The sequence below is a fragment of the Nothoprocta perdicaria genome, unplaced genomic scaffold (genome assembly GCF_003342845.1).
Source record: "Nothoprocta perdicaria isolate Ctin4 unplaced genomic scaffold, notPer1 scaffold_43, whole genome shotgun sequence".
Classification (NCBI taxonomy): domain Eukaryota; kingdom Metazoa; phylum Chordata; class Aves; order Tinamiformes; family Tinamidae; genus Nothoprocta; species Nothoprocta perdicaria.
This window is the reverse complement of record NW_020455677.1, coordinates 18288-30489: the sequence shown is the minus strand read 5'-3', so window position 1 is coordinate 30489 and position 12202 is coordinate 18288. Positions and strand designations below refer to the sequence as shown.

The 12202-nt window shown below is 44.8% G+C and overlaps 3 protein-coding genes across 6 annotated transcripts in view; all 3 read left to right on the top strand.

Annotated features, from left to right (window-relative positions):
- TRERF1 (transcriptional regulating factor 1) overlaps positions 1-2198 on the top strand; it is a 71548-nt gene extending 69350 nt beyond the window's left edge. For both annotated transcript variants that reach the window (XM_026046277.1, XM_026046276.1), the window contains exon 16: positions 105-2198. In XM_026046277.1, coding sequence (XP_025902062.1) covers positions 105-426 — 322 coding nt within the window. In that variant the 3' untranslated portion in view covers positions 427-2198. The remainder of the gene's footprint in view (positions 1-104) is intronic.
- Positions 2199-3341: 1143 nt separating this feature from the next.
- MRPS10 (mitochondrial ribosomal protein S10) lies at positions 3342-10731 on the top strand. 3 transcript variants are annotated; one of them, XM_026046291.1, is made up of 8 exons: positions 3342-3380; positions 4113-4171; positions 4274-4346; positions 5044-5183; positions 5674-5782; positions 6886-6975; positions 7240-7335; positions 10639-10731. In XM_026046291.1, the coding sequence occupies exons 1-7, from the start codon at positions 3342-3344 to the stop codon at positions 7324-7326; spliced, it is 597 nt and encodes a 198-aa protein (XP_025902076.1). In that variant the 3' UTR covers positions 7327-7335; positions 10639-10731. The 3 variants fall into 3 exon arrangements, with proteins under 3 accessions (XP_025902076.1, XP_025902077.1, XP_025902075.1); XM_026046292.1 differs by lacking the exon at positions 10639-10731 and adding an exon at positions 9488-10102; XM_026046290.1 differs by lacking the exon at positions 10639-10731 and having other exon boundaries at positions 7240-8314.
- The window catches only part of LOC112953275 (digestive organ expansion factor homolog), a 16629-nt gene continuing 15121 nt past the window's right edge, over positions 10695-12202 (top strand). The window contains exon 1 of the mRNA XM_026046303.1: positions 10695-10742. Coding sequence (XP_025902088.1) covers positions 10695-10742 — 48 coding nt within the window. The remainder of the gene's footprint in view (positions 10743-12202) is intronic.

Sequence of the window (12202 nt, the reverse complement as noted above, 5' to 3'; positions counted from 1 at the left end):
ATGCAATAGTTACTGAGCCGGTTAGGTCACTTGGAAATTACTGAAAATGCAGTCAAAATAGTTTGAGTCTTTTTTTTTTTTTTTTTTTTTTTTTTTAATTTTAGGGTATTTTTCAAAATCAAAAGCCGCAACGCTCACATGAAGACTCACAGACAACAAGAAGAGCAGCAAAGGCAGAAGGCTCAAAAAGCTGCTGTAGCAGCCGAAATGGCAGCCACTATCGCAAGAACTACTGGGCCTGTTGGGCATGGTGTGATCCCTCTGGATCACATGGGTTTGGTTAAACACGTTGAAAATGTAGGTGATGTGGAAGATGACGTCGTTCAGGAGTTAGGTGACGTCATGGAAGAGAATGAAGTCGTGGATGCTGACCTCTTGTTAGATGATGAAGATGCAGACCTGCTGCACGATGATGCTGAGCTGTAAATAAGAGTTGTTCCATAGACAGCTACTAAACACAACCTGAATGCATCAATCAGGAAACTTGGACTGCTTGTTATTCCCCACTGATTGTAAACTACCTGTTCAAAATGATAATTCTTTTATCCAGGTCTAGAAAAGAAATCTGCTTTTTTTTTTTTTTTCTTTTTTATTAATTTGTGTTTTGGGGCAAAATAAATAATTGGTACAAATATTCTTACAAAGTGTTTTTATCTGGGCTCGTTTTGCTGAGATCTTCCAAGGCCATTGTTTAGAGGAGTTTGTGGTTCTGCTGTCATTTCCCTCCAGCCTTGCACAGTAGGGTCTTTAGTCTTTAAATCTTCCAAGTTTCATTTTACCTCATTTACAAGAATTATATTCACACCTTCCTGATGGATTTTTTTGGTTTATTTTTTTTGGCCTGCTCTGGATCACTTCCAGCATCTTATGGAGACTAAATGTCATCTCTGTTAAGGAGGTGATTACATTCCTTTTCTTTGTGCTGTCATTTTAAGAGAGGTGAAAGAAAAAAATAATTTAAATGCCAAGTAATTACAGGAGTGATTGTATCATCCGTAACATCACGGTACCTTTTCAGTTCTGTCTTGCCTTAATGCACGTGTGAGGCAGTTGGTAAAGGTATTGGTTGAACCATTCCCTTCAGAGCTTCCGTTTTTAGCAGGATATTGATCCTCTGATTCTAACATGACCTAATTCAAGGAATGAAGAAAGAAGATGATTGTGCCGTTGCTCCCTTCAGCTGAAGGGAACACTGAATCAGGAACACTGCCTTGTTAATCTGATTGCACTGGAAATATATTTTGCTGTGACAATAAATCCTACTGTTGAATAGCCATCTCAGTAGATTGAGGAGGATGTATTCTCCAGCAGTTTAGGAGCTGCTTCTCCCACCAGGCAAATACAGGGAGATGTTCCTGCCCAAGGGGCAGGCTGGGGGGAGATGTGCCTTCAGCAGCACGTGTTGCCGTTTCTGTGCCATGTTTGGTCCTCCTTTTCTTCGTGTGTTAAATTCAAATTTTGTTCATTTAGTAAAACATGCACCAAAGGTGAGAAGATGCTACTGTTTAATTACTCTTTCTTCCCCCTTAGGCTCAGATTTACATGCTGGGTTTCTAACTCCACTTATGTAAGCTTGGATCTGGTTCTCTGTGTAAGCTGACTCTCAAAAGAAATGGACTTAAATCACAGAAGGAATTGCAGTTAGGTTATATGGACCATCAGTTACAAAATATGAGAGTACAGATTTTGCCACAGGTAATGGCACTGATTTTCTTGTGAATATTGTGCAGTAGAAGAGCATTGCTGATTTTATAAAGTGTTTTGTAAGACTGATTTCAGATCTTCCAATTTCATTTTTTTTTTAAACAGCATGGTATTTTTTTCCCTTGCATTCCTGACATCTTAACCAGAATCTGAGGGATTGGATCTTATTTTCTACTGCCTGTCCTTCTTGTGTAACTATGCAAAATGAGGGTAAACCGCAGCGCTTTGGTTTAGGAGTGTGGGACCACAGGTTCAAAACCAGTGGCACCAGGGGCAGAGAGTCTCTGTCAGAGCCAAACACGGGAAGCCAAATGACCCGATGTTTCTGCTTCAGGTCAAATGTTCTGATATTTAAGCCCTTCGATAGTTGCAGCCCTTCAGGAGCATGGAAATCACTTCCCCATTTCAGGTTAGCGAGGTTCCTGTGTGCGTGAGATGTTTCGCTATTTTGGGGTTGTTTCCCATTTGTGTTGTTTGTTTGCTTGTTCTGAGGTGGGTTTTTTGGCTGCTTGGCCCTGGAATAGCCGTCCCCCGCTCCAGAAGGGATGCGGATGCTGCTGCCCGGCTTTGCCCCTGCGAGCCCTCGGGGGGCAGCTGGGTGGGTGCAGAGACGGCGTGCGCAGCGTGGGGGTTCCTAGGGGCCTGCGGTAGGAGCTTTGCTCTCTCTCTTCCAAACTGGGTCCGTTTTGGACCTTTCTGAGAAGGTCTTGTACACAGGAGGAAAAAAAAAAAGTTTTCAGACTGTCCTGTTAATGGTAGGAAGAAAATTGCGTGTTAAGTGAAATATTAATTGAAAACAGGGAGAGTTCAGTGTGGAGAACAGAGCGAAATGCTGCAGAAACTTGTGAGCTGGACTCGGAAGAGCAGCTCCCAGTTTCTCTGGCACAGGTTGTTGTATGTGCCAAACTATATACAATATCTGCCTGGATCTCTAATTAGGTGCTGGTTTACTGTGTGGCCAAGATAATAGAAAAAAAAAATAACCAAAGAAATTTATTCCTAAAGGAGAAAATGCACATTTCTTAGGCAGTTCATGGTTATAGTTTAGGCCTCAACCATTGCCTTTGTGTTGTTAAATGTTGCACTGGCTGGTGTCAAGCAGATGCTGTTCTACCTACTTGTACGTAGTCGGGCCTAGTTTTATTTCAGAAAGTTGTTTTCTTGCTAACGGTTGGTGACACAAAACTGTTCACTCTTGAACTTGGTCCTCTTTGATAAAAAGAACTGTACATAAGAAAACATATTTTATGAGAAAAAAAAAGTCTTATTTTCAGTATTTAACTGTTATTTTATTAGAAGAAGGTTGTAAATATTTTAGGTGCTTCAGTGTAAAAAAAAATAAAAAGAAAAAAAACGAAAAAAAAGCAGCCTGTAACTTCGGGTGGCGGAGAAAGCGATGAAATAAAAGCGATGCCTTTGACGAGACGTGTGCGCCCCGCTGCTTTCGCCTTCCCGCCGCCGCCCTGGCCCCGCCCCGCCGCCGCCCTGGCCCCGCCCCGCCGCCGCCCTGGCCCCGCCCCCTCTGGAGGCCCCGCCCTCCGGGGCCGGCGCCTGCGCGCTGCGGCGCCCGTGGGGCGGTCTCGGTGGGGGCGCGCGTGTTTCGGCGCGCCGGAAGTGGGCGGCCGCGGCGGCGCAAGATGGCGGCCGCGGCGCGGCTGTGGCGGCCCCTGTGGCAGGTGAGCGCGGCGGCGGCGGCCCGCGCGTGTCCTCGGGCGTCCTGCCGGGCCGAGCGCGGGGAGCAGAGCCGCGGCCGGAGGCTGCTCTCCCTCCCTCCCTCCCTCCCTCCCGGCGCCTCTGCCGTGCGCCCTGGAGAGCTCCTGCGATGACGGAGCTTGTGCGGTCAATGGCGAGAGCGGCGGAGCTGCCTCAGGAGCGCCGAGGCTCGGTCCCGCGTGTCCGTCCGCAGCCAGCTCAGGTTTCCCTGGACAAGCTCCCTGCGGGCGGCGCCAGCCCGTCCTGCAGGGCCCGACCTGCGCCTCGGCAGCGCTCAGTTGTGCCTTCCCTTTTTGTTTGTACACTTGTATATAGGATGTTCTTTCGGTAGCTTTTCCAGCAGCAAGCCCTTGCCGGTCTTGTCAGAGCAGGCGTTGCCACGTGCAGCAGTGGCAGCCGGCGCCGCGCGCAGCCTCCTGTGCCGCTGCTAGGCCTGCTCGGGGCTGCTGTTGGGCGGGTGTCTCGCAGGGGCAGCTCTGCTCTGCTGGGCCCGTAGCGTGTCCAGGCTTAAAATGGGCTTCTGGGTTGCTCTGTTCCTTGTTTTCTGTAGAGCGGACTTTTTAGTCTGGCCGACAAACAGCTAGGAATGTGTGCTGCCCTGGTGTGCATCAAAGTAATTTTAGTAATTCTGTATTAACTGGCTAGTTTCCAATTTGGGGGAAAAAAAAATCAGGTTGACAATTTTTTTTATACAGGGGTCAGCTTTTCCTGTCCGTTATGCAAGCAGAATCGTGGGAAGACAGCGTTGCCTCCTGTAAGTATAAAAGTTTGTTTTCCTCCTTGTTTTCATTTCTCCTCTCACATTCCCTAAAAAGTCCAACTTCAGGGCTGATTTTGTACCTTTCTACTTGTCTAGAAACAGTGACTTGGTGGGCGTTCGGCTGGCTGCAACCCAAGCTGATATTCAGGAGCCTAAGACTAATCCTTTGGTAAGTGTTTCATAGGACTGTGTTTTTCATATAGGTTTTAATAATAAAAAGGGTGTACAGAAAATAATAGGTTTGCTCTATTTTAGCCTTTTGAAGTTTTGTCATAGCTTGCAGTAGAGAAAGGAGCAGTTTTGGTCATTCGTAACTGAGGTGTTTTCCCCAGCAAGATTCCTGTAGCTCGTAGTTTGCCACGAGAAGGCCAGTCTGGGAATGCACAACTGCTTTTGCCTTGGACTCTGTCTCTCACACAGTAACTAGCCCGCGTGACTGAAACTGTGTGAAATACCAGCTTTTTGGCCACGCCGAGTGCTTGGAGCAACCTCACCAACCCAGGGCCTTGGTGCGGGGAAAAGCCCATGAAGGTTTGGGGTGGGCAGAGCCGAGTGCCTCAGTTTTCACCTGTCCCAGGGAGCGCCTGTTAAATCTGTGTCCAGCCCATGTGAGCAAGCCCAGTCCCACAGGCACCTGCTGAGTCTGGCTCGGCCGTTTCTGGGCACCTTTTCCAGGCTGTCTAGGGCAGCACTGACCCCAGACCATCCGAAATCAAAGCTCTGACTACAAGACTTAGGTTTCCCCTGGGCAAACGAGAAGGATACGTGCGTCTAAGGAAACCCGCTATGTTCAGGTAGCCTCACAGCTGCCTTAGGAAATTGCTTTCTTAAGCAGGTGGTAACGTTTCTTTTGTCCCCAAACCCAGGTATCTATTTCAGATGAGCCAGAAACGCTGTACAAGAGATTATCCCTTTTAGTGAAGGGTCACGATCGGGCGGTGCTGGACAGCTACGAGTTCTTTGCAGTGCTTGCAGCCAAGGAACTCGGCATCTCTGTTGAAAAAGTGTAAGTGGTCGATCTCTGGAGCAATGTGGCAGCAGCTGCTTTTTACATGATCTGCTCTAATTCTAATTCCGTGTTTACAATTACATCTTTTTTTCTTTCTCTAGAAACAGTATAGGTGCTATCTGACAGCATTTCTGCTCAGGTTAGAAATGTAACACTTACTAGATGACAGTGGGGTGATCAGAAGGCAGCAACAGTTGCACACTCAGTACTGTCACAACAAAACTTCCTTTTAACTTTGCTTAAGGGTATTTATTGATAAATGTCTAATTAGAGTTGACAGGGTTTGGTTTCTCTGACCTAATGCTAGTTAATACCAGAGTATTAACCGTGCACTTACGGGTTAATACGGAGCTGTACCAGTGCCTAATACTGTCTTTGTTGTATTCTCAATGTCAAAAAGGAACCAACCTCTTAGCATAATCTTTCAGATAACTTATACTTTTATCCATTCTATAGAATACAAAATTTTCTTTTTGTCCTTTTTTAGGCACAGACCTCCTAAAACGATAGAACGATTCACACTTCTAAAATCCGTACACATTTTCAAGAAGCACAGAGTTCAATATGAAATGAGAACCCATTACCTCTGTTTAGAGGTAAGGGGGGTGTGTGTGTGTGTGTGTGTGTGTGGAGGGGGAAGCATGCTGTGACTCAGGCATTCATATATGAAGAGCTGAATAGTTCTGGAGTGAACACACACTTTCTGTTATTACTTCACTGAGTTAGGGATAAGAGTGCTGAGGACAATAGGAAAGAGCTGGCCTAAGTCCATGAAATAACCTGAACAGTCAGAATGACTTGTGTCTCAGATATTTTTAGACCAAAAGGCTGATTTTGACCTCTGCTTGTGGTCAGAGGGGGTGGTTAAGAAGTAGAGAGCAGACTTTAAAGTTATTATTGTGTATTTTGTGCTTTTGGTATCAGTGGGATAGGAGCTCTCCCAGGAGGAAGATGCAGCTAAATCATTGTCGTTAGCAGTCACTGAGGGTTCTGTCTTCCAGTTGTGTTGTCTGACACTTCTGAACATACTTCAGCCACGTGCAACATGTTGTGACAAATTAAAAAGTGCATGGAGGAAATGCAAGGAAGGAACCATGTACAAACCATTGGCTCCCTGGCTGAACACAGAAAACCCTTCTATGTGGCTTAGCACACAGCTGTTTACTGCAGCTGTGTCTACTGACCACGGTGTTGCGGCCTGTGTGTCTCTTCCCATCTTTTTGCACAGTGTTCAGCACAACAGGACTTTGCCTTAGGCCCCTGGGCGTCACTGCAGTCCATGTAGCAGCTCGCAGGCCCTAAGTGGGCTAATCCAGACCTGCAGCACTTGTCATCCACAACAACTAGGAGGTCAAGAACACAGATCAGTTGGAGTTGTAGCATTTAAAATAAGCTCTTATTTGGGGAGTATACAGTGGCTGCTAATTCTTGTACAACCTGTAATTAATTTGACCTGCAGCTCTTTGTTATCCACCACATCCATGGTAGCCAACACCTGTGATCACAGACAGCCTGTACAATTCTGTGGGCTTGGAGTGAGAGTGTCTTGGTGAGGTGTTAAGGAAGTTGCTGTCCTGTGAGCTGTTTGATCCTGTGGCAAGAATTAGAGAAGCTAGAGCAAAGTCTTCTTCTTTCCTATTTTTATTTGGCTTGAAGTGTTAACGATAGTGCATTATTAAAAAACACTGTTTCGTTTTAGTTGAAACACGTAACAGGCAGCACTGCTGCCGTGTACTTGGAGTACGTTCAACGAAACCTACCCGAAGGGGTTGCCATGGAGGTAAAAAAGGTAAGTTTCCATCCTGCATTATCACCTCTTGGGAGACCAGTAACTGAGAGTGCTTGCATCCAGATTTGGAGTGTTGGGAAAGTCAGGAATGTTTGTGGGGTTGTCAGGACCATTTTCCAGATATTAGATAAAGAGACTGTATTGCTCAAAAGTACCACTAGGTGGCATTTTTAATCAGAAATACCTCAAAACAGAAAGAATAAACCCCAATAGATAGATGTTAAATGGTTGGTATAATAGATATCTATCTTGCTTTACTTTTAGACCAGGATTGAGGCAATTCCTGAGCACATAAAGAAGCCAGTTTGGGATACGCTGCCTCAAGTAGAAGAAACTGACGTCAAGTCATGAACTCAGCAGGTACTTGACTCCATTAGTGCTGAAATTACTTGCTTCTATCAGTCTAATTTACTGAGATATGCTACTATTAAATAAACTTAAATTTTATAGAGTAATCTCATAAATTCATGCTTTACCCACTTCTGGATCATAGCTGCAGCACATATAGACCGAACAGTTAGGAAGTCACGTCCAACAGCACTGTGTATCAAGAACTTTGTGATACGCTTATAAAATGTTTAAAACTTTCTCACAGACACACACTTGAATTCCAAAATATCCTGCAAAATTCAACTCATATGGATGAAATATGTTTAGTGTTATGGATGCCAGTCTGTTAGACACTGTGTGCTGTAGCTCCCCTGAGATAACTGAACCCCAGGGATGCACAGAGCTCACACATTAACTTGCAGCAAGTCAGCAAACAGAATCTGTGAGAGCACTGAGGTTAAACTTGGGCTTGTGTAGCCTCCTGCAGTTCCAGCAGCCTCCTTTCCAGTCTTAGTAACTGCTTACCAGCAGAATAATGCAGGAACTGCAGTATAAAGCTGAGACTTTAACACGGTTAAATCCCTATTTTAATGATCTGCCTGCAGAACAGTGGCAGAGCAAATGGTTGTATAAAGTGTCATTGTGGAGAGGACAACGGAACAAGAAATGTCTTATACTACAGGGAAAGGCAGAACCTTCTTCTAAAATTGCCAGGATTGATTATTCTATACACCCCTTCTAGCTAGACATTAATTAAGCTCAGAGAGGAAGAATGTGTACAGTAGCGAGAGAGGGCTCAGTTAATCTGGAGCTTAGTTCACAGTGAATCCAAGGCAGTGCTGCTGAGAGCAGAGCCAGCACGGGGTTCACCTTCAGAACGGATGAGTCGTTTCCACCAGTGCCAGCTTAGCAGGAAGGACACGAGTGCAGGAATCTGCCCCAGACCCTTAATACTGGCCGGTTAGAAGGAAATGGCCTTGACAGGGGTTAAAGGAACTTAAAGAAGGAATACACAACTCGGAAGGAATACACAGCTCGGGCACAGGACCAGACAGCAAAAACGGGCTGGGCTGAATGGTACTTAGCAAGAGCCCTCAAGGGCCTCTCAGCAGTCACGGAGGAAAAGAAAGCAGTGTGGCTGCAGGACAAGGTGGTCTCTCGTAGTGGGCAATAGCTGAAAGACGAGCAACTGAGCTTCTGTTTTGAAAAGCAGCTGCATTTTCTAGCCCAAAGCTACTTTAAAAGGGGTATTTCAGTATAGTGATTGTAGCTTGGAGCACTCGAGATAGAAAGGGAGCTTTCCGAGCCTCTTCACAGCATGCCAAGGAAAGGGAGGTTTAATCAGACCTCCCTTGGGAAGATGCACTAGCGAGTCATCACTTCAAAGCACTTGCTTCCAAGCTGTTCCTCCTCTCCCATATTCCCAGTATTCAATCATCCTAGTACTTAGTAAAGTCACATCAGGCATTATGTAACATTTAAGGAAGAAATCAGTGAGCTGACCTGGTTAAAGCTGGTGCCTCAAAGGGGATGGCCTCTTTCAACTGCAGCATAGCTAATCTTACTATAGACAACAGATGGATTCAGGCGTCTTATCAGCTATTATACCTTAGATCTTTCTAAAATGCTTTTATTTTTTTGAAAAATTTGGAAGTTTTCTGCTGTCTTACTCCCCATATTCTGTATTTTTTCAACCTCTAAATGAGTTTAGTATTACTTTAAGTTTATTTTAATGCTTTTACATAGATAATACATCATAGTAACCACAGTAAAAGGAATTAAGGATGACAGCAAACACCTTTTGCTTCTTGAGCTCAAAAGAACTTGTGGCTTTGTTTTCAGCCCTATTACTCAGTTACCCAATATCACATATTCCAGAAACTGAAAATATAGGTCACAGTGCCAAAAATGAATAAAGCTGCTTCTAAGCTTAGTTTCTACCATCAAAATAAGAATGTCAGGATTAATATGGCTATTTGAGAAGAGATGCTGAAGACAAAAGCACCCAGCAGTTCTATACTTGGCTAAATCTGTTTTGCTTAAAAATAAACAAGTTGTTTGCATATGTATGAAGGATATTTGTCTGAATGGTTCTGTAGTCCAGGTATTCCAAGTCATTATAAGATGACAAGAAACAGAACAGTTATGCGGGGCAGTATTTAAGGAATAGTCTCTTCAACAGCATCTACTACCTGGTGATCCAGGCCATTCCAGTCCTGTCCCAGTGATGAAGAGGATGGTGTCCCTAGTCCATTTGAAGGCTCTGTAAAAGTATAAAAATGTAATTGTTCCCCACTGTCCCTAAGAAAATAACTTTAAAATAAGAAAAGTCACAGCACAGTATTACAGTTTGGCTTTATCTTTGGTTTTAGCAATCTTATGATAGCAGTTAGAAATACCACCGTGGAATCTGAAATGTTTATGTAAAGCATTTCCATTTATTTATTTATTTGAAAGAAGAGTAGTGTTTACTGCAACTTCTTGGGTTTCAAACAGTGTTTTTTTAAAGACCCACCGTCACTTTTGGGGGTGGAAAACGACTTCTTGGCTCTCCTCCCATTCCTCAGTGGAGACGTGATCTACCTCTTAAACCCAGTGGTCCTGGTGGTCATCGCAGTCGTCATTCTGTACTATTTTATTTTAACACGTATTTTCTGTGGGTCTTTTTCTAAGATGAAGTTTAAATCCCCAATTGTTACATGAACATTTTTATGTACGTTTTATCAGATTATCAGTGATGCTTTATTTTTGGTTGATATTCACCAATTTGTAGTTAACCTGAAAAGATCTTACTGTTTTGTAGTGTAAGCCTGTATATGAACCACTTTTGTTGTCCATAAATGGTAATAACCAGTAGTCATCAAGTGTTATTGAAAAACTTGTAAAATGAATTCATTATGGGTCACTGTCTTGCTGCCAAAATATTGTATTACACACAGTCTTGCAATCATATACAAAAATGCAGGCAGCTTAGTAGTTTAATAATATCTTTCTGAGGAAGTACAGGACCAACAGAGCCAAATTTCCAATGACTTTGCAATTCATACACCAGGAAAAGGGTAAACAGTTTCACATAACTTAGGCCTTTTTAAAATAGAAGGGCATGATGAGACAGCATAAAATGCAGTCCATAGCCCCTGCTTACGGGGTCCAGTAGTAATCAGACTGAGAATGAGGAACACCAACTATTGCTGCAAAGGGAATAGTTGGGATTGAGAGACGAGTGCAGGGCTGGGGCAGACTGGGAATGGCCGTTCTTGCAGTCTGCCCTCTGCTCTGGCACGGACCGTTGCTGTGCTGTGACACGGCTCACATATTGCCTTCATTTTGCAGAGAAAATGTGTGGTCTGGAAATAGCAGCAGGCCCTGTGTGGGTTTGCTGGGAGGAGATGATCCACGATGTCTTCACGGTGCGGCCCTATTTCCGAGCCAACTCTGTGCGTCTGCAGGGGAAGATTCTTTCAGCCGGAGCGGTGTCCCTGGCCGCTGCTTCCAGTCGCTCTCGCAAAGATTGGGAGATGCCCCCTGAAAATATGAAAATATTTTGAAAATATTATGAAAATATTTCCTCAAATGAGGAAGAAAAATGTGTTCTGCCACAATCACATGGCTGCCAATAACTAGGTCAGCAGAAGAGATTAGAGGTGATTCCAGCATTTCCCTGTATTAATGCCTGAATCAAACATATCTGCGATACAAGTCCCTTGTGAGTAGGAGATTGAAACAGGAGAATTGCTGGTTATCTGTTATTCTCTCAACTAAAATCATCAATATAAATTACATTGTTTAATTTGTTCGTAAGTGCAATGTAAGTTTTTGATTTATTCAGCTTAAAATTTGTAATTCCTAGGAGCAATTGCATATCACTTAGAGCAAAGTTATGGCAAGGGCTGTGGAGAGAGACCCCCCCCACCAAGGGCTTGTTCAGCCTGTGAAGTGAAGCCGGGGCCTGTCTGTGCGCACACAGTTCTGCAGTTGTCTGACGGGGAAGGGAACCTCTGACTGCAGAGGTTAATCCGTTCTCAGCTACTGCCTACAGATCTTCCACCCCACGCGGGGCTAAGGTCAGTTTTGTCACCTGTGCATGGTCAATGAGAAGCCGAGATGCTAATCTGCTGGGAAGCACCTCTTGGAGGGCACGGGGCTTTAAGCAGTGTGGAAACAGTTTAATCTTAAGGAATAAACCCTACCCCAGCATGGTGCGGCTCACGAGCTGTGGGGACAAGGAGGGAGGAAGGAGTTGCAGCGATCCCAGGACTATAACTATAACCAGGCTGAAACATCCTTCTTCAGGATACATTAAAACAAGTAATAGCAGCTACTAAAGTACAGCTCCAAATCTTGCAGTCAGAAAAGCTTCCGATGTTTTGTTAAGGAAGTATGAATAAATGAGCGCACAAGCAAGTGCTGTGGTTCCGAGCATCACACAAGTGGAAGATGCACTCGACAAACTGAGGTCTGTTCTGCATGTTCTGCAGGAAGAGGAGGAGGGTCAGCTGAATGCAGTATCCTCATTTGCCATAAACCCCGTTCATATACTACCCCCTAACGATTAAAGCCGTTTCTGCCAAGTCAAATAGAAACGAGTACAGGATTTCTAGAAAGAAATGCACGTTGATAAACACAAATTCGTTATTATAAACACGAATCACGAATAATCACGAATTTGTGTTTTCTTTTAAAACAAAGAAATAGCTTTATTTGAAACATTAGAAAACGGTTTCTGGGGATCTTTGTGCGCGCTGAACGCTGAGGCGCCTCCTCACCGCGCTGGGGCGGCGCGCGGGCGTTAAACCGTCCCGCCCCGCGAGAGGCCGTTGGGGGGCGGCCGTTGGGGGGCGGCCGTTGGGGGGCGGCCGTTGGGGGGCGGCCGTTGGGGGGCGGCCGTTGGGGGGCG